Raw genomic sequence first — 22090 nt, forward strand, 5'->3', positions numbered from 1 at the left:
GCACACACAAACATACATGCACATGCACACGCACACACATGCACAAGCACACGCGCACGCATGCGCGCACACACACACACACAAATATGCACACATACACGCACACACACACACACACACACACACAAACAGACACAATACTTTCAGGCCTCAACCCCTTTATTGATCACACACATAATTAACTCAAAGTCAGAACATACTCACTGAATGCAAATACTGTAGAGATAAGTTCTACACTCAGATAAAGAGACTGATTGAAAGGTCATGATAAAGGTATTTGTAAAAGACCAGGGAAGTCGTGTGGTTTACTCACCCTCCCGAAAACATGCTCTCTGCTTTTGCAGCAATCTCATCAATGTCTGGCTCTGAAACTACACACATTCAAAAAAATATGACGTGACGCTCAAAACGTCACTCCTACAATGGGAAAAAAAAATCTTCCAAACATTTGGGTAAAATAATACGGTATAATGGTTAAAAACCACTGTACCAGTAATGGCTTTTTTTAAGCTAATGGTTTAAGTGTAAAAAAATTTCACAGCTGTGAGCGTGGTTTAAAGGCAGTTTGGTTGAACTGGGCTCCTGATCATGTTTTGATATGAATACAGTATGAGAATATGCAGTATCATTTTAATCTCACCAGACAGAGGAGGACACTCCGTCACAGAGAGAGAGCTGTCTGTGATCCCCTGGTCTCCAAACTCTTTCTTGTAAATCGACAGCAGGTATGTGATGCGGTAATCCAGACGCACGCTAAGAATAAACTGCATCGGAAAGACAAATTTTAAAGTCGTTACTAAAGCTACCATTTAGAATTTTGGACATGTTTGGACATGTCGGGGCTGGAACTCACATGATAAATGACAATATTAAGTTATGATAATGTCATACATCAATCTAAGACGAAATCAAATTTCGAAAATGGCTGGATAACTTTATAAAGCTCGTAGACAAAAGTCAGTATCGTCCAATTGGAGAAAAGATTACGAACTATTATTCCAATTGGTCAATTCTGACTTCTGTTTCGAGTCTAAATTTAACTGGGTACATAAATAGCCTCCCTGATGGTAGATGACGTGTTGGATTTAGACAGGTGTGAGTCAAAATCACCTGCAGAATCTCAATGATTCTCAGCTTGGTGTCCATCACCATGACGTCCTCGTTGTCAGGGAGACAAAGGGGTTTGCCATGGCGCATGCTCGACTGAGCGTCCGGGAGACTGTGAGGCAGAATGGACCCTCGACTCAGGACCATCTGAGTCATCATCTCGCCCACGCCGTGGATGGTGCGCAACACGTTATTCCCTACAGGCACCCAAACACAAACAAAAAACAAAACAAAAAACAAATAAATAAATAAATAACGGAGCGATTCCACCAACACAGCACGACCGAAATCAGTGAGAATGACTCACGGATCAGCCTAATGACTCAACCGTTTGATAGATGAATGTATTTAAAAAAAGACTTCGAATATCTAATCACCTGCAATTTTGGCTATCGGTGTATAAACATTTCGAAAATGATTCTTCGCTGGCTGTGAGTTGATACTTAATGACATGACAAATCAAGCGTTTAGGGGACAGCGATGTTTTGCTGCTGAATCCGACAATAGCATCTATTTTCATATGCTGGATTCATAAGAGAACTAGCCTGAAGAGCAGACATGGAGCAAGAAAACTAATATCGGTTTGAAGCAATCTCTTTATTTCTGGGGTAAGGTCTCGCGCACCTGCTCCTCACCAAACTGGGTACATTTTACTGCCTTGAAGAAGTTGCCTATTCCATGTGAAGTTACTCTGAGTTACATTACATTGTTTCATTTCTGAATCTGACCACGGCATTTACGTACATCCTACATTTCTTTGTCTGTCTGCTTGTCTGACTTTCTCTGGCTCTCGCTGAATCTCTCTCTCTCTTTCTCCCTCTGGCTCTTTCTGACTCTCTCTCTCGCTCTGACTCTCTCTCTCTCGCTCTGACTCTCTCTCTCTGACTCTCACTCTCTCTCTCTTTGTCTCTCTCTCTCTCTCTCTCTCTCTCTCACTCTCTCGCTCTCTCTGACTCTCTCGCTCTCTCTCTGACTCTCTCGCTCTCTCTCCGACTCTCTCGCTCTCTCTCCGACTCTCTCGCTCTCTCTCTGACTCTCTCTCTCTCTCTCTGACTCTCTCACTCTCTCTCTGACTCTCTCACTCTGACTCTGACTCTGGCTCTGTCAGTGTGTGAGGCGTGGCCGTGTCTGACCTGCCTCGGGGCTCTTGTTGAGCTTGGCCATGTATGTGAGTGGATGCTGGACTATGTCCAGGATGGCCAGCAAAGTGCGCGTGAGCCGCAGGAGTTCACTGAAGCTGTAAAAGCCAAAGTAGACCAGGTTCCTCGCCAAGTTCACCACCTGGGACAGGAAGGGAGAGAGAGAACCAATGAGAGAGAGAGAGAGAGAGAGAGAGAGAAAGAGAAAGATGGAATTAGAGGCCAAAAAAAGCCACAGTTAGACATTTAGGGTCTCATATCCAAATGTCTTGTTATTTCTACTTAAAACTGCTTTAAGTTGTTATACCGATTCCACGGGACGTCAAAACAAGACACCGATGTCATTTGAAATGTTCCCACCTCTAATGTGAGCTCATTCTTGTCTTTGTCTCCGAAGGGAAAGTGCTGACTGACCACGTCTTTGAGATACTCATCGACAAACTCCATGGTGGGAGCAAACTTTCTCTTCATCTCCTCTCTGGACATGTCTCGGAACTCATACTCATATCTGCAGGCAGTAACCATGACAAATGACTCCTCACAACATACACAACAGTGGATAAAGTCCGAGGAAAACAAGAACTGTGGTCTATAAATGGGTAAAAAAATACGGCTATGACTCTGTAAGAGTTTTATGCTGTGACTAAAGTCTAGCAATACAAGGTGATGGAAAAGAATGTAGACTAGCTTTTTGTTATATATCATAGTGACAGTCTCCTTTGCACGTTGGACTGCCTGCCCAGCTCCACTCACTCATGCACAGAGATCTTGGAGGGGATTTCGGTCCAGAGACGGGCGTAGCGCACGGGCACCACGGCTTCTTGGGGGTCCCTGTCCACGTGCATGTGGAGCATGAGACGGCAGAAGGAGGCGCGGAGGTTATAAGGGAGGCAGTCATCAAACATACAGCGCAGAATTAGGTCCACCGGCAACTGACTGGAGATCTGATTTATGGCCAGGTACTGCCTGTCCAGACACATCTTAGCAAAGAGATTCAACTGACACCTGAGAGAGAGACAGAGACAGACAGAGAGAGAGAGAGAGAGAGAGAGAGAGAGAGAGAGAGAGAGACAGAGACAGACAGAGAGAGAGAGAGAGAGAAAGAGACAGACAGAGAGAGAGAGAGAGAGAGAGAGAGAGAGACAGAGACAGACAGAGAGAGAGAGAGAGAGGGAGAGAAAGAAAGGGGGGAAGAGGGAGAAATGATGAGTTACAGTTGTGAAGTTACAGTTTGTGAAGTAACAGCAAGCTCCATAGAGACACGCAGCAAACTTTGCATTATTAAATAAATTCTAAGAGTGTTTCCCTTTATCAAACCAAAACGGCACACACCAGAGCGGTGCAGTTATGGCAACACTGTAGAACAGCACACCTGCACGTGTAAATACAACACTAAGAGTTCTTAGATGTAAAGTATCTTTGAAATGAACTGCCTCCAACTCCAGAAAAAAACAAAAGAAAGACATTTTCAGTGCAGGCTGGAAAGTGCTGACATTTTAAACCAAGAGAAAGAGAGATCAGCTGGTGTTTGGTAATAGATCATTTTGAGGATGACTGTAAAGGCACCTGTAGTAGGTGATGATGTCAGTGTCCATTTTGTGGTTGCCCTTGGCGTCCTGGGCCAGGTGGCGGATGGATTTGCCATGAGGCTCTTTGTTACTGTCAATCCAGTAGAGCCACACCTCCTCATCATCAGTGTCGTCCTGCATCAGAGACGACTCCAGAGTACTCTCAGAGTGAGGGATCAGCCTATGGGAGGGTTCGCGCACACGTGTACACACACACGCACGCACACACACACAAAATTGCAAATGCATACACACACAGACACACACAAATACACACACAAACACAAGCATGCACACGCCCACACAATGATGTGTGTCAGTTTTTCCTAAACAAGATGTAATCTAAGTTAAAACCACAGATAGAGTCATTTGTTCCAAGCCTCTAGAGAGTCGTACTTGGTCTGGATGAGAATGTCTGCGTTGGAAGGGTTCAGCATGAATTTGCATATGAGCTCCTGAGTCACAGGGATCGCTGTTTTATTAGATACACACAGGTCTGATAGGTAATCCAGGAACCTGAGATACACACACACACACACACAATTAACAGTTACAAACACAAACCTGCACTAGGAGGATATTTGGCAGTGGTAATTCTTTGAGTAATGTAGCTCATAAATCATACTAATACAAAATTATGAATGGGTTATTATGACATGTAGGAATTAATTCAACTAATTTCCCCAGCATCTTAAACCCTAATGAACGCTGAGGTGATGAAACAAATGTTTATCAGAAATGCCTTTATTGTCATTTCCTCTCAAGAGGACAGCTCTAGTGTAAATGAATTCTCTTGCTCTGTCAGTCAGCCATCACGAAATTAGTCCCAAATTTACAGAATCTCTCTCTTTCTGACCTGGGCTCGCGGTTTCGCCGCAGAAGCTTGACAAAGGTCTCAATCTCTCGTGCCGTGATGTGTTTTTCTAACAGCTTCCGGTTGTTGTGGAGTAAGGCTGTTATCGTATCCTCCGCGAGGATCTCGTAACCAATCTGAGACTGCATAATGGAGAACTTCTTGGCTATGTACTCCTGTAAGGAAGAGGAAGTCAAGTGAGCACGTCTGAACAGAAGGGAGAAAGCTTGTTTGAAGTAATAAAACAGGATTACACCATATCTTCAAAAGACCTGTTTTAAAAAATATCTGATGTAATAAGACATCAGGGCATTAGTCAGTTAGCAAAGCAATTTGTGTACTTCATTTTTAGCTAAATTTAAAAAAAAAAAAAAAAAAAGGACTTTTGTTTGTATGTGCTGAACTGGACCTGATCTATGGGTTCTCTGTTAATTCTTTTAAGAAATAATTCCAAAAAGACTAAACCTAAACATTTCCGTTGAGGCTGTTTTTAGAGAATGCTTTTAGATATAGCGCTGGGGGGGTGGGGGGGGGGGGTGGTGAAGGTGGTCTGGTCTGATCTGCAGGAGCTACAGCAGTGTGGGGACGTGCCTGGTTCTTTCTGTAGTCCTGCTGAGAGTGGCGTAAGACTCTGTAGCACAAACGGAGCATGTATTTGAAGGGAGCGTATCGCTGGTCACCCAGATCCTCCAACTTCAGCATCGGTCCATCCTCGCTCTCAGCAAACGGTGCTTTCAGAATACCAAAGATCTGGAGAATCCCAGGCGCGCACACACACACACACACACACACACACGCACACACACGCACACACGTACACGCACACACACGCACACACACACGCACACACACGCACACACACACGCACACACACACGCACACACACACGCACACACACACACACACACACGTACACGCACGCACACGCACGCACACGCACGCACACGCACGCACGCGCACGCACGCACACACACGCACACACACGCACACACACGCACACACACGCACACACGCACAGTATTTTAGCACCTATGCAAACATTTTACAGACCACAGATCTACAGGCAGGCATATATGCACGTTTCATTTTTGCACCTACACAAAGATTTTACATCAGTGGAGCTCTTTAACAAAGGGAATTACACTGGGAGTAAGACAATACTAAGACAACAGCAAACATTTTACACATTAAAGTGCATTACTGAAATCTCATTTAGTGCAATTCCACAATCTGCACTGGCCAATCCTTCGATGCTGTGCCTTGCTGTAGCAGATCTATGCTGGTGTTTCCAGGCATAAAACCTGTTCTGTTGGCAGCTTAACCAACACCTAAATCTATATACAGACTTATCCAATCAAGTTCTGTCCCCATTTTCTCCCAATCTGAAATACTGAATGACACATCATATGTTGCAAATCTCTCCTCAAAAATTTTTTGCTTCAACCCCCCCCCCCCCCCCCCCCCCCCCCCGCCCAAAACCCTTCTAACTTATTTTCAGACAATATGTTCTTTACATTTGATCTAACCACTAAAAAACGAGGTCAGATGTGCAAACACACTGTTTCCCATTAACACGCGTATTAAAAGCATCGTAAACCAACCACAGGCAAGTCTGACTTTTCGTACCACACAACAGTCACTCCACTGAAACCCAGTAAGGTTGCCAGCTCCTCCTCTCACACTGTGAGTTTTGTTTCAGCATTAACACATAGTAAAACGCTCGGAGGAGGGTGCTATTCACGCAACGATACTCTCAGCTGAATGACCCATTGACTGTCAGTGATCAGCAACAAGTAGTGGGAGGGGAGTGGCCCTGTCCAACTCACCTGCACAGGGTCAAATGGCCACAGGTGTTTCCTCAAACCCCCGACAACACTCCGGTACAGTCCAGTGAGGTACGGTACAATTTGGATTCAAACCGCGAACGCCACCCTCAGTACAACTGGCAACTAGCTAGTGACTAGAAAACACCCCCCCCTCCCCATCCCGCCCAGCCGCGCCCTATCCACCACCCCCCACACTAACCTGAGCAAGAATGTTCTGCTCTCTCATGAGTTTCTGCCTCTCGCGGTTTGGGTTGGAGATGACCACAGATAGTACGTCTTGACCATTATTTGGGACGTCACACACGAAGAAGATCAGATCTTCCAGAAGCTTAGTCACGAACCTGTATAACATGAGATCACAAACGGTATTGTACAACGTTAGACAGTGAGGAATGCTCTGACCCAGCGGCAGTTGGCCATACTCTTGGAAATCGATCGTTCTTCCAGAATGGGTTTAAACTCTGTCTAACACACCTGAGTTCAATAAGACATTATCTGCTCAAGGTCTTACTCAGTATCTGAACTGCAGGTTTCCTTTGAGTATAATCTTAACTGTAACCTTATATGATATGGAAGCCATCACATGAAACTGTGTAACTCTACAATGTGTCAATCTTTAGTTCCACAATGGAACGAATAAGAACTCAGAATCAATGTAAAACAAACATAATATATAATCTCATCGTAAGTGTACCAACATAGCACCAGAAGCTGTCATGTTTACCTTCTCTCGTTCTGAGCCACGTTGGCGTTTTCCAGTTTCCGCACGAACGACTCTAGCACTTTATTGGCATCATTGGCAAAGTCCAGATCTCGCACCTCAGACAGCGGCACAGAGACAATGGCAAATGCCTCTTTGTCCTCCTTGGTGGGGCAGGTACCAATCTGTGGGCAACATGACATGGTAAACCATGAGAGATAAACCATAAGCCCTCGTCATGGTCATTAAGGCAAGCATTTTTGGTTTTCAGATGAGATAACTACACGATTTTTATGTTCCTAATGAAGTTTTGTAAAATTGTATTTGCACTTTTCATGCCTGAGAGTTCACTTATGCAGCTCATTTATAAATGAATCTATACTGGCTCATTTCAGTCTCCACAAAGAGTATCCTCCCTTCCTCTATCAGATCTTTACCCTCTCTCGGACAAGAAAGCCTTGCAATCCAGCTGTTTGCCCCAGACATCATTATCATCATCATCATCATCATCATCATCATTATCGTCCTCTGAAACTAAATAACTCCTTTATTCTGCTGAGGTGTATTTCATACTCATGACCATCTGTCGAATAATTAGTGGTATGGTAGAGGCATAAACCTATAAGTCAGCTTGCTTTGTGTTTCCCCACAGGGTTTTGGTCTATATCCTTTTTTCCAGATGAGCACTGATCTAACTGACTTGGTGGAGTAAGAGATGGGGTTTTATGTGTGCGTTGTGGTGGAGGTTTCGAGCGAATGCTAACCTTTAGCATAACTGGTCGTTCTTCATCCACATCGATGGGAATATTAGTGCTGGTTACCCAGGTGTTGGTGCACAGGTTCCGTAACCTAACGTAGGAGTTTCTGAGAAGAGAACGCCACACTGTTACTCACAAAATAAAATAAAATTAAAAAAAGGCTTTCTAAGCTCAGAAATGACTCCAAATTGTTTGAGGCTTCAGCAGCATTGCTGTGTTTGGTATTTACATTTCATTCTGTTTTCAATGTGTGCAAAATTGTTTAGCTTTAATGTTGTGAAGATTTGGACCTGGTATCAAAAAAAAAATTGTATATTATTGGTGCAAATATCATTTATCATTTTAAATTAAAAAAAAATTTTTCAAAAAGCGTGCAAAATTTCAACTAGATTTAGTGAAAACATTGTTTCAGATATCCACAGTTCTTTGTTTTCAGTACTTAAAAACCTTGATAATCGCTTGATACCCTTAAAGGTTCTCCTCTCCATAATGAAGCGACAATTGCTGAAACTGTTTGTAAATGGTAAAGTCAATGTGCTGTGATTGGTCAAGACCATCTTAACGAGACCTCAGAAGAGGCTCTGCCATGGCGCCTGTCGGCAGTGGGCACCCACCTGGGCACGAGGCAGTCTGCCCTCTGTAAGGTGGTGGCATCCAGCTCAAACAGAGAGGCAATGTCGTTGCCATGTGGCACGGAAACCAAAGTGTACGTGATTTTCTCCGCCGGACGCTTCTTCTTCGAGTAAACGCCGTCTGTTTCCGTCTGGACACGTCGAGGAGGGATAGCAAGGGAGGTCAGAGGGAGCCGTGATTTTGTGTGTTGGTATGTATATACTAAATGGCTTATTCATGCACAAAGTAAACCAAAAGGTTATTGCGTTATCAATGGACGGGCTCCACGTGTTAAACAGCCTGTGCTCAGAATTTCACCTCATGACACATCCAGTGTTGTCACTTGTTTACAGTGTCATATAGTGTTGTATTATACATGTCTCTGGCATGTAGATATTCAGAACATAACAATGCAAGGCAGTAGTATTAACTCAATGCAGTAAAAATAAGTGTAAAACTATATACATCATTAAGCACCGGGTTTTGTGTTTATACAGTCAGGGCTCAGTTAGAGGACGTACAGGGCAGTTTAAGCCACTGTCTGGTGTAGATTTAGCTCTGTTACAGATCAAGTTACTCTATAAATCATACCAAGTCCCTTTTTCTCCTCTACACAATTTTCTGCCTTTCTATTCATCATCCTCTCTCTATTTCTCCCTAGCTGTTACTGTCTTTTTTTTCTCTGCACTTATTCTTAACCATTTTTTACTGCTCTTCTATCAGTCCCACTCTCTCCCCCGTGCTCCCTCTCTCTCTTTCTCTGTCCGTCTTCCTCTCTCTCTCTCTCTCTCTCTCTCTCTCTCTCTCTCTCTCTCTCTCTCTCTCTCTCTCTCTCTCTCCCTCTCTCTTTCTCTCTCTCTGCAGTTCCTCTGACTCATTCTAGTATGCCAGACAGACGGCACGTAAGCCCTGCTCTCAGGAGGCACCCCCAGACTCACACATTATGTAAGGAGTCATCTCACTCTCTCTCTCTCTCCCTCTCTCTGTGTGTGTGTGTGTGTGTGTGTGTGTGTGTGTGAATGTCACTGAGCAGAGTTGCTGAGCAGAATACTAGTCAGAACACAAATAAAGCAGACAGGTGCAGAACTAGAGAGTGATGAATCTCAAGGGAAGTGAGGTTGGAAGCTGAGTGTACGCGCGTGCGTGCGTGTGTGTGTGTGTGTGTGTGTGTGGATGGATAGAAAGTGCCAGACATTTGGAGCGAGAGGGAAACAGAGAAAAAGAGAGAGATTACATAATCCTTGTGATGGTGGGAGTGAACCGCGGGGTGGGGTGGGGGGGGGGGGTTGGGTGGTCAGAAACCACGGAGTGTTGCAGTAATGTGCAGCAGTGTGCAAAGTTAGTCTAACAAGCTCTACCTCTGCATTAACACACAGTGTCTCAAAAACACACATTCCCTTCCACTTCAGTGTCAAAAAGAAAAAAAACATCTTCCAGCTCCGCCCTTGCGGAGATATACAAACTCATCTTTCAGTTTCATACATAGTGGCTTTTTAAAACACAAATTTCTTTAGAAACTCTAATTTCTTCAAGCCCACATTCTTTGATAAAACACTGTCAATCTTTATTTAAAAACTGCTTACACACTGCATAGCAACATGACTGTCACATAGCAACTGTGTAGTCTGAAGAAACACCTAACAACAGTTGTGAACTCATTCTCACAGTGCTGTAAATCTCTCTTTATTTAATGATCTGACTGTTTCGGGAATAGGGAGTTATGATGACATCGAGAACGTCCTACACAAGTGAAAACAAAGCCAAGGCTGAAGTTTGGACTGCCTTACCTCACCGGCAGGATCTGCACTGTCATCTTTGTAATCAGGATTCACCTGAAATTCACAACAAAGAGGTCTTACATAACTTCTCTATCGGTAACTTCTTCCCCCTCAAAGACACACAAACACAGACACACACACACACACACTCGCACGGACGCACACTCGGAGAAACACGCACACCAGACACAAACACGCACACATACACGCACACAAACACACACATTAAAGATTTGAAAAACTAATTTTGACTTTAAAACCTGTTTTTTGGACTCACAGCATCAGACTGACATATGAACTACAGTCAGTGAATAGATGACACTGCCATTAACAATGAGAAGACTGCCATCTACAGTGTATCTACTGCAAAGTCAGGTAAAGTTTCTAACATTTAACCTCTCCAAACAAATGAAGAGGACGATATTTTGCAAAAGAACTTTTTGGCAAAATGAATCTCACATTGAAGTATATACATATAGATATATTACGGGGGGGGGGGGGGGGGGTGACCCCACTGGACATGAAAAAGAGGATGGGAAAGTACAGTGAATAGCTTCATTAAGCTTCAGTTTCCCCCTCAGGGAAAACATCTGATAACGTGCACTCAAACGATAACAAAAAAAAAAAAAAGAAAAAAGAGAAAAAAATTTCTATCCTGTCTGGCGTACGGAGAACTCTCACTCCACCTGTACGAGGAATTCAAATTATTCAAATTCAACCACTGTTTGTTCACTCAGACAGAAACCACTCTGTGTCAATCTTAGCAGATCATGTCCTGTACTGATCCTTTCACTGATCAAACTGTCAGTCAGAAAAATACAGTAGTAAGGAGGGGGAGGGGCGGTGAGAGACAGAGAGAGAAAATACCAGATGAAACAGAACAGGGAAAGCATAAGGAGGGCGCACAGAACAAGGAGGGTTAGATGAAAGAGCGGAGAGAGAGAGAGAGAGAGAGAGAGAGAGAGAAGAGGCGATACCTCCGCTGCCAGGTAGTTGCCAGTGGCAAGATGCTTGAATCGGAAAAGACTGTTCCACTGGCCGGCGCCACCTCTGCAGGGGTCGTAGTGCACCACCTGAGACCGAACAGAAAACACTGCTCCAGTACAAACGTATACTTCGATTATAAATCCTACGTCAAAAAGATGGGGTTCTCTTTTTTCAATCGTGTCTCCTTTAACACATTGATCAGTGTATTTAAATGTCACTCTGTGGGAAAGAACACACATATACAAGATTGTTTTGGTGCTTGACTGGGAACACACCTCTATTTCCCAGAGGGCTTTGGAGCTGGTAGCGGAGGTTGCAGACTGACGGAGAGTGGTTCTGAGGAAGATGTGCTGCTGTTTCTTATACTCGTCACAGGTGAGAAACTTCTCCTGTTCAGCATGGAACAGCCGCACCACATCCCCCTGAGAGAGAGAGAGAGAGAGAGAGAGAGAGGGAGGGAGGGAGAGAGAGAGAGAGAGAGAGACAGACAGAAAGGGAGGAGGAGGACGAAGAGGAGGAGGAAAACGAGAAGAAGAAAAAGAAGAAGAGACAATTCATTTTTGCTAACCTATCAACAATCAGTCGCTCATATTCAAACTTATAACGCATGCACTGTGATTATATATTTAGTAGAGAGACATAGCTAAATGAAAGAATCACCATGCTACGTTAAAAAAAACAAAACAACTGAGTCCAGCGAAGTCTTACCCCTTTAAGGACGTCATCTCGGTAATCACTGAACTTCATAAAGAGTGTGACCTTCCAGCTGGTGTTACAGTTCACAGCATTAACCTGTCAAACATCAAACACGCATATAAAAACCACTTATCATCTCGCACCGATTCGCTTTGGAACGGAACAGTGCATACAAGGCATGACTGGAGTTTGGTGTTTATTTTTCCAAAGCATTCACTGATGCCTTTGGGACGCAGACCTTACAGATCGCTAAAGCACTGCGTGTTACCATACCTTAATTGTCATCATCCATTTCCCTGCTTTTCCCTGGAACATAATTTAAAGTCGATGGAGTAGATTACGAGAAAACTTTTTACCTCTTTACAGCCAAGGTTATCCAGAAGCTCGATATTGCTGGCATGAAGTGGCTGGCCAGCGTTCACAGGCATCAGGACAACTTTATCCCCAACCACCACCTGGCCACACAGACACACACACACAGACACACACACAGACACACACACACACACACACACAGACACAAACACACACACACACACACACAGACACACACAGACAGACACACAGACAGACACACAGACACACAGACACACACACAAAGTTACCATACTGTGCTTCATTTTATTGTCTATCCACAGACAGGAGAGTTTGAGAAGGGGAGGTGCATTCCACTCAGAAAGACAGAGGACACAGCACTGCCTTGAGTCCAGTGACATGCATAAATTAGAGTCTGTGTTCTTTAAAGAACTCGCTCTCCAACCCAACACTGCAGCTTAACACAGAGGCAGCATGGCTTTCAACGCTGTCATAAAACAAGAGCTGTTGCAGATGGAATCTAAATAGCATAACCGTACTATCTATGCCGAACCTGTTTGCACCTGTTGCCATAGGAACACGTTTCAAACGATGAGGCATGACATTTTGTGGTAAATGCATACCAAAAAAAAAAAAGAATAGAAAAAAACTACACAAATCAACTCATGCATGAGGGGAAGAGTAGCAAAAGAGGAAAAAAAACTGTTGAATCTGTGTGAAGCTGTGAGGAGCGAATCTTCATTTACCTAAGAATATACCTCCTGCTCTGTGCAAACAAACCTGTTTACACGTTAAACAAACCTGAACAAACCCACAGTCAAGGGGTAGTGTCTGATGACAATCGTTTAAATCAGTGTCTTTTTTACTGACAAGTCTGAAGAAGGAGAGTGACGTACAAACAGCAAACAACGATCAGATTTATCAGTTAAATACCGCACGGGCAGCCTCGGTTACGAAGCTGTCTCAGGCGATTCGAGTAGAGACGAGGAAGTAAACGAGAAAGCTGTGTGAAATGACTAAACTGCAGTCTACATGCAACGAAAGGTGCTAACATGCAGGATGAGGTGCTGCGATGGAGTTGTTTCTTTCTCACACTCGCACGCACGCTCGCACGCACGCACGCACACAAACTTAACATGCACTTGCAATTGAACAGTATACCTTCTCATTCATTTTGGTTGCTGAGATAGGAAGAAAGGGAGAGATCAGATGAGTTAAAAGAGCACTGGCATGATGTTAATATTATTATGAGTATCATAAAGCAGTTACAATCCCAATCATTACATGACATGATTATATACCAGTTACACTCATATTACACTGATGTATTATGTACTGAAAGAAAATCAACAAGCCAGATTTCAGTAAATATTAAAGTACCTGTGTGTGTATGTGTATATATATATACACACACACACACACACACACACACACACACACACACATACATACACATACACACACACACACATATATATGTGTATGTGCATATATATATATATATATATATATATGTATGTGTGTGTGTGTGTGTCACAGGTGTTGAGCTATTTTTCTCATAAACAGGCGCTTTGTGGTTTTGTTGAGGGGGCAGTGATACTTACATTATCTCCCTCACTTCGAAGCTTCCAGAAAGGCTGAATGTAAAACCAGGAGCCCTCGTTACCAGAGGGGTCCAGAGACACACGCATCGCATTCTTCTCCAAGAGAGCAGGTAAACGCTTGTTGACTGTCAGGAATTTATTACTTTTAATGTGCAGCAACTGTAAACAGACCAAAGTATAAACGTTGACCATCGTTAGACTGAGCGCATATGAGATGTCAGCATGAGAGAGTATAACAGTGAATTTCACATGCGGTTATCAATACTTGTAAATCTAAATCTGTAGTCATAATGTGACTGTAAATCTACAGAAGGCAATCTGTAGCAAGTGCCATAAATCCTGTGTGTGTGTGTGTGTGTGTGTGTGTGTGCGTGTGTGTGTGTGTGTATGTGTGTGTGTGTGCGTTGGCAGCTTGTACAAACCCCCTCTACGGTTATAAAGTAGGCTACAGCCCTCTGGACATATTAGATAAACATGAGTTAGAAAACCACAGTAGGACACAGCCTCTTCATCTGAGGTGATGTGACCAGACCAGAGATCACAAACAACGCCTTCGTTAAAGACCAGGGGAAGGGCCACATCAAATGCAACCCATCCATAAATAAATAAATAAATACATACAGAAATAAAACAATTACTTTTTACTCTGATGGCCAAGCTACTTATCATTCAGACTGTCAGAAGCCTCACTGGCATTGACTCTGAGCAGCATGTGGGCAGCCTTGGAGACAGACTAAAAAACAAACAGCACTCTCTAGATGTGCAGCCAGGCCAGAGAGAGAGAGAGAGAGAGAGAGAGAGAGGAGGGGGGGGGGCACTGATAAGAGAAAGGGCAGGGTGACCAGTACCTGTATAACTCTGCTGTATTTGACAACCTCTCCAAGTAACTTCTTGTTCTCTGTCTCATTCTGTTTCTGCTCCAGCTCAGCTGCATGCTGGGTAATACAAGGGGAGCATGAAAAAAAAAAAAAAAACCCCAGAAAAAAGGGTCAGTTCTGTCATTAGCTATCGGAAAGATTTCAATGAAAGATGCAAGATGGAAAACCAAATATTGAATGATAGATACATGCTACACAACAGATAATCTAGCACTCCATATCTCCACAATTAAAGATGATAAAAATCTAGCCCACGTCTGTAAATTAAATTTATCATCTAAATTTCAATCTGATTCAGCACTCTGAATCAAGAAAAGAAAAACATTTCAAGGCAGATGTATCAAACCATTACCTAGAACATGTGACAAATGATCTCAGGTCAGCGCGTGTTGTCATATGGAGACGACGTACCTGTAATTTCTTAAACAGATCTCCTTGTGTGTTGTTGCCTTGTTTCCCCTGTTTGGCTTTCCAGAACTGCTTCTGAGCAGAGTACCTGTTCATCGGACACACCTTAAAGAGGCAATCTGTGGAGACGACACACAGTTAGTCTACAATATGCTCTATACATATTAGCAGTTGCTATTTGGTAGCTTTTTTTTTTCACTAGCACAAGGAGGATATGAGAGTCTCCTTCAAAGTAGATCATGCGAACAAAACACTATTGTCTAATTGGATGATAATCTGATTTTGGAAAAAAAAAAATTTCTTCAGAATACTGTGTGTGACACACAGGGTATATTTAATGGCCCTGAGATCCGTGCTACAGTTTTGGTTTGACTCCTTTTAGAAGCAGTCGCTATTAACATATATTTTCATGAAGCTCCACGGCAGATTAATCGGTAGAATAATAAGATAATCATTGAAAATGGATTTACTTCAAGCCCTAGTTCATACTTATAATGGTTTGTATTTTCAAAGCATGTTAAGGGAAATGGTTTTTAAATTTGTGTAAACTGAGGTAAATAACATGCTTCGGTTTCCCACCATTAACTGAAGCAGAGCAGTCATTCTGTAAGATGCTGTGGCTTGAGTTTGGCCACATTTTGGCAGCACACTAACTACAACAACACATGAAACTAATGGGCTGCTCAACCTTGAAGAGAACATGGTGTGTGTGTGTGTGTGTGTGACCTTGGTGAGCTGCTGTTGATACACATATACACGCTGACTGTATTTCAGAATTTTAAGAATGTTGCCATCAGCAATCCACCATATCCTTCATTAAAATGAATTTAAAAAACAAAGAAACTTGGCCTTGATTTTAATTTAAGCCAACCTTAGTAGCCTGAGAGTGCTATGTGAAGGTGTTTTTTAAGACCACCAAGAGACTCTTAACTCTCACTTACCTCTGAATTTCTTAGGTGGATTAGCCAGATCTCCAGCATCTGGTTGAACCACACACCTGTCATCCACCAGCCTAAAACACACACAGACACACACACTGCTTAAACATGACAAAGAGAGAGGAAAACAAAAACAAAAAAAACTACCGCTCACTGTCATACGATACACAATAACACAAAACCCACAAACGCATATACTCTGGAATAAAAAGTCCATCTGTGGAGAGTGAGCTGCAACTGTTTTAAACAGTTTTACAACAAGCTTTTCTAAACGTGCTGAAGATATTCACAGCTGGGTTTCTCACACGCCAGGACAGAAGGCAAGTTACATTTTTCGTATGACTTCTTTCACAAGCAGTCATTATTAGTGTATATTTTCACACAATTAGATACCTGATTATTTGGTGGAATAATAAAATAATCACAGAAAATGGATTAACTTTCAGTCCTTGTTTAATACTTTTATTGTTGGCCTCTGTATTTTGTTCATCTATGTCGTAGTCATTTCATGACTGTAGAGTATTTCATTAACCATGTAAGACAAACAAGTGAAAAAAATTACACTTAGGAAAAAAGAAAAAGAAAAAGTTTTTCTGAGCAGAGCACACTGACAAAGAGATTCAAAGAGTTTTTGCAAAACAAGCCAAATCAGCCTGAAACCAGTGTCACTTTGTGGATAAGCAAGTGAAATTTCCAATACTAATTAAAAAAAAATCTATTCAGCTCTTTCTAAACTTGTCTTTAACTTCCACCTGTCTGGAAACAAACCTGTTCAGTTATGTTTTCCACTAAATAAGTAACATTGTATCCTGGACAGTCTGTGTCATTGGTCAGAAGATCACATTACAAACCATTAGGTTGTCTTTCTTGTAAACTCACTAATGTCAGCAAAAGAAAACAAAAAAAGAACAGCCAAGTCTACATATTAACCAGCCTTTGTTGTGATCACAGGCAAAGACAGCCAGTCTAATTCATGTTTAGCCAGAGCTACAGACACTTAAAGCTTACCAATCCTGACACAGTAACACTGGACCAATCACTCAGTACATGGACTGATTACCACACTGTCCTGTACTACAGAAAGACTTAACCAAGATGAGGAAGACTGCAGTTTGCACTGGTCTGATAACACACAACTGGACAGAACCCTAATGCATTAGTCTCTCCAAAAGTTATTGTCCCGTCTAAATACCTATGTTAGCCTACATATCAGAGCAACCAACAGGCTGAGCTCTTTCTGGAAAAAAAGAATGCCATGTAAACTGAAATGATGTTTTCTTCACCCGGCCTGTTAAATGTATAAATGTAGCAAACTGGACGGAAATTAACAGTGTAATGACTAACAGTTACTTAAAATAAAAATACATATATCATTGGCATTTTCACTTGCCCGATGTCAAAGTTAATCATTGTGTGTTCCCATGTTTTCCATTTTCCGGAAACGATAGAAAAATCATTAGTGACGTTCCAATGCTCGTTTCCATTTTTAGTAAAAAATTTGGTGTCTTCTCTTCCTCTGAGATAACACTGCCATGTATCATGTGACACCCAGGCAGCTGCCGGAGACATCCACAACACGCTTCCCCCCCGAGAGACGGGTCACGGGGTCAACATGAGATAATGTCAATTGGAGGGCAGACGTGTGTAAAAAAAAAAAAAAAAAACCGTTTCAATTGTATAATACATTTTATTTACAGCCACCCACAACAAAACAAACAAACATCATTCTGCACTACTAAAAACCGAGACATTACTGACAGGAAGTATTTTTATACAATTAATGCAGTAGATGCTGAGAAAACAACATAGCTGTTGAAAGCTCATATGTTTTTCTGAAACGGCTAAATGCCAGTGTGTATGTTATGAAGAGGTAAAGAAGCTCCTTTAGCCCGTTCTCTGTATTTGTAGAAGATTGATGTCTATAACTGATGCATTCTGAAATCTTCCTGTCACAGACTGGTGGTCTCACACATCACTGAAGTGCTGGTTCATCTGTCATCTGCCCACACTTAACTTCTAAAGGTCACGAAACTGTCAGATGCCTTTTTCGATCTGGCTCAGAATACAATGGGCTTCGTTAGATCTCCAAACTCCCATAAACTTACAGACAGCAGCACATCAGGACAAAATTTTGTCTGATGACATAGGAAGGATTGTGCTTTACGTAATGTGGAAAGTTATTTAAACAGTGGAGCGCTGAATACTCACCACATGTGTTTAAACAGCTGAACCTTCTCAATCAAACTCAAATGTTTATTCCTTTTCACAAAGCTAAGTCAAGCTCAAAAGGTCTAAAATTACATCTGAATATTAAAGCGTAACAGTGTATGAGTCATTTAGTTAACTTCTGATATTTACATAGCTAGTCCATCTCGGTTTTTATTATTGTTAAAACCCATCACACGAGCTCTTCTCTAAAAACCCAGAATACTCTTTTGTAGAGTTTCAAAAAATTTCAAACAACATCCTAATGATTTGTCATTTCCTAAACAACATGTTGAACGTCTTTATAAAAACCTGGCATCAAGCTGTTAGTCCTTCTGCAAGCAGAGTTAGTTCATTTTGCTGGGTGAGTCCTTTCAGAAATCTCTTAAATCCTAGGATTACATAGCAGACGTTACAATGAACTTTAAGACCCACCCTTGCAAAACCTTCCAGTGTTTCCGCTCATCTGTCATTCCCACTTTAATTTGTTTAAAACCTCCAATGACTCTAAAACAGTTTTTTTTCCCCAGTTTTGCCAAACTTATGACTGAATCCCAATATACAATTCTGGAAGCATTCCAACGACCGTGGATCACGTACAGCCATTTCTCTGACTGTGAACAGTTTCACACTTATGGGACATTGTTTTGTGATTGAATAGTTGGCAACGCCTGCCTTATTTCCTCCATTACCTCTCTTATCGGGATGCAAAATCTCAAAGAGAAAACAAAAGACCCTAATAGGATGTCTAATAAAGAGCTAAGTAGAAAAACAGGAAAAAGCGCTAAGAGACCAGTCACACTAGAGGCCTCAAGCCCAGTGTGAACAGTGAAGCGTTGAGAACAAGAGCACTTCAAAGCCACGATCTTCCCTCAGCAGGTTAAATATGAACCAAAGTGCATCAAGTGGACAGAATACAAACAGGCTAATTATAGGTCTATTACTTGATGTCAAAATGCAGAGAAAAAAAAGAAACCCAAATGCTTGGGAGACAGAGTTTAATGCACGTTAATTAACGATTGAGTTTTTCAGCCATTAACATCAGTCTATTCAGAATGTGACAGATTAATTTCCACTACTTTTTTTTTTGTTTTGTTTTGTTTTTGATTTATCAAAAACAAATGGTTGCACATAAATTCATTTAAATATACATGACATGGTATTAGCTGATGTTAAATTTAGCACTGAATTTTTTTCATTCAATTCCAGTGTGTTTTCTCAAGGGTACAATGGACGACAGTCAAGACGTTGGACCATGTCCAGATATTTTTCGTTGTAGGTTAGTAGATGTAATCACCTAAGCTGTATGACACGCAGTAACAGTCTGAGCTACAGAGAGCCTAAAAGAGGAATGTCATATTCTGCAGTAACAGGACTAACAACTCTATAGAAGGGGTCCTCACACTGGTAGTGTTAGTGTCAGAGGTGTTGCTGACTCTGTTAGTTAATAAATTACTAATCAGCAGTCAAGCCTTTCCCCTGCAACAAAGTGACCTCTTATTGCCACATGTGCTTTTCATGGAACGAATGCCAGCCTGGGACATATTTTCATTCGTCCGTCAATCCGGAAGAGAAAATTAAAACATAAAAAAGAAAAAAAACATGCACTGAGCGAATTACATTGTTCTGCAAATGAGACATTGTTCAGAGTTGACAAAAAATGTGAAAACTTACAACAGTCACACCTTACTAGTCATACTAGTCAACAGTCATACTAGCACTGGTCTGTTAATCTGGTGGGGCAAAACAAACAAACAAACAAAAAAAACCGACAACTCTGCACTGAGTAAATTATACTTAACTGCACATAAAACACTGTACGGAGTGTTCTTGGATGTCTGAAAACCCACAATGTTTGCTTCTGATCTCAAGTCTTTGGAATCTCAAAGAGAGATCACCTCTCTCCTTTAACTAAGACACTTCAGCTTTACCATGTCTACTTATCGCTGAAGCCTGTGCATTTACTTCACCCAACATGTTAGGGCAGATGCATATAACTTCCCTAAGAAAGAATATTAATGTAAAATTCCACAGATTCTTGTAGGGAATTCACGTATTAAGGAATCATCTGCTCAGGATTCAACCATTTGCATGAGTCACGGGACTTAAAAGGGGGACAACAATCACTCTAACTTTGTTATTCCATTTATATACTGTCATAAAACATAACTCATTTTCTTGAAAATTGGCACTATAGTGGATTGTTGGACATGGGGACATAGGATCCAAGTGAAAGTAAGTCACTCTGCATGACACTGGAGAGGACTTTGAATTTGCTCAGGGGAACCCAACATTCCACTCACAACACTTCATCACAGGTTTTCACCAATGCAAGCCAGTGGGAAACAGAAGTAACTCTTTTTTTTTTTCTTTTTTGCCTTCAGCAGGTTCGTTAGCAGGCGTAGCCTGTTATTCTGACGGCACGTTTTAGAGGTGGGTGTGAGTGCCTCTCATTCCACTAAACAAACTCGTCTCTTCACGCTATGCTCTGCTGTTCTGTTCTGTTCAGTTCAGTTCTGCTGTGTTCTTACCAGTTCTGCTGTTCTGTTCAGTTCTGCTGTGTTCTAACCAGCTCTGCTGTTCGGTTCTGTTCTGCTGTGTTCTAACCAGCTCTGCTCTTCTATTCTGTTCTGTTCAGTTCTGCTGTGTTCTTACCAGCTCTGCTGTTCTGTTCTGTTCTGTTCTGCTGTGTTCTTACCAGTTCTGCTGTTCTGTTCAGTTCTACTGTGTTCTTACCAGTTCTGCTGCTCTGTTCAGTTCTGCTGTGTTCTAACCAGCTCTGCTGTTCTGTTCTGTTCAGTTCTGCTGTGTTCTTACCGGTTCTGCTGTTCTGTTCAGTTCTACTGTGTTCTTACCAGTTCTGCTGCTCTGTTCAGTTCTGCTGTGTTCTAACCAATTCTGTTGTAATGTGTTAGGCAGGGCTGCGTCCCTGCCTGCTCTGTTCTGCTCCATAGATCAGGGTAAACAAATGATTTCAATCAAACCATCTTACAACTCTTTAGACCAGCAGAGTGGATAATTACATGAGGCACTCAACATTAAGGTGTACCTTTGTCTCACAAGCGATCTATAAGTGGTCTCTACCAGTAAATTGATGTTTCCGAGTGCATTAAAAACCACAAACAAATTATCTGAAAACCTGAACACTATGCCCTCTTAATTCAATGCTGTTGGCTGGAACAGCTCTACAAAAAACCATTTCATTCAGCTAAATCTATCCAATCCATGCAGAAAATAAAGACAGTGGCCTTCTGATCACATCCAAACAGTATAACAACTCGACTGTATGGAAATTTAAAAAAAAATCATGAACAGCCAAAGGTGCCATGTCTCAGTCTGTTCTGGAAACTTCACAACAAACTGGCACAACTTGACCTTTGAGTCAGAGGAATCCAAAAGGGCACGCGCAACTTTTGAGGTCATACCGCGACAACAAGTATGGGATCTTTTCAAAATACTCCTGTGTCTTGGCAGACACTAACCTGAAAGCCTGCTTTAAGCAAAAGATTTTCAAGAGTACATGACTTTCATTATGCCAGCAATTTAATAAAATGTTGCTTTTGGCAGGAGTAGTTCACAGAAAAAAACACGCTTCTGTAGACCCTGATAAACTTTAATATTACAGTTTGCATTGTAACGATATAGCTTTAATGTCTTTAAAGTCAGCGCCATGCATTTGTTAATATGTCATTCTATGAAAGTAAAACAAACACGGAGC

General features: G+C 42.0%; 1 protein-coding gene across 1 annotated transcript in view; it reads right to left on the bottom strand.

Moving 5' to 3' along the window:
- The window catches only part of itpr2 (inositol 1,4,5-trisphosphate receptor, type 2), a 69578-nt gene that overhangs the window by 47005 nt on the left and 483 nt on the right, over nucleotides 1-22090 (bottom strand). The window contains exons 2-24 of the mRNA XM_030790581.1: nucleotides 16171-16241; nucleotides 15233-15348; nucleotides 14792-14878; nucleotides 13944-14102; nucleotides 12381-12479; nucleotides 12037-12120; nucleotides 11604-11750; nucleotides 11319-11414; nucleotides 10351-10395; nucleotides 8566-8714; nucleotides 7958-8057; nucleotides 7218-7378; nucleotides 6693-6834; nucleotides 5259-5417; nucleotides 4671-4843; nucleotides 4184-4330; nucleotides 3813-3971; nucleotides 3000-3251; nucleotides 2607-2754; nucleotides 2241-2388; nucleotides 1111-1304; nucleotides 641-764; nucleotides 314-365 (exon numbers count right to left, since the gene is read on the bottom strand). Of these exons, the coding sequence (XP_030646441.1) occupies nucleotides 314-365; nucleotides 641-764; nucleotides 1111-1304; nucleotides 2241-2388; nucleotides 2607-2754; nucleotides 3000-3251; nucleotides 3813-3971; nucleotides 4184-4330; nucleotides 4671-4843; nucleotides 5259-5417; nucleotides 6693-6834; nucleotides 7218-7378; nucleotides 7958-8057; nucleotides 8566-8714; nucleotides 10351-10395; nucleotides 11319-11414; nucleotides 11604-11750; nucleotides 12037-12120; nucleotides 12381-12479; nucleotides 13944-14102; nucleotides 14792-14878; nucleotides 15233-15348; nucleotides 16171-16241 (3012 nt within the window). The remainder of the gene's footprint in view (nucleotides 1-313; nucleotides 366-640; nucleotides 765-1110; nucleotides 1305-2240; nucleotides 2389-2606; nucleotides 2755-2999; nucleotides 3252-3812; nucleotides 3972-4183; nucleotides 4331-4670; nucleotides 4844-5258; nucleotides 5418-6692; nucleotides 6835-7217; nucleotides 7379-7957; nucleotides 8058-8565; nucleotides 8715-10350; nucleotides 10396-11318; nucleotides 11415-11603; nucleotides 11751-12036; nucleotides 12121-12380; nucleotides 12480-13943; nucleotides 14103-14791; nucleotides 14879-15232; nucleotides 15349-16170; nucleotides 16242-22090) is intronic.

This window comes from Chanos chanos, chromosome 13, assembly GCF_902362185.1.
Source record: "Chanos chanos chromosome 13, fChaCha1.1, whole genome shotgun sequence".
NCBI lineage: Eukaryota > Metazoa > Chordata > Actinopteri > Gonorynchiformes > Chanidae > Chanos > Chanos chanos.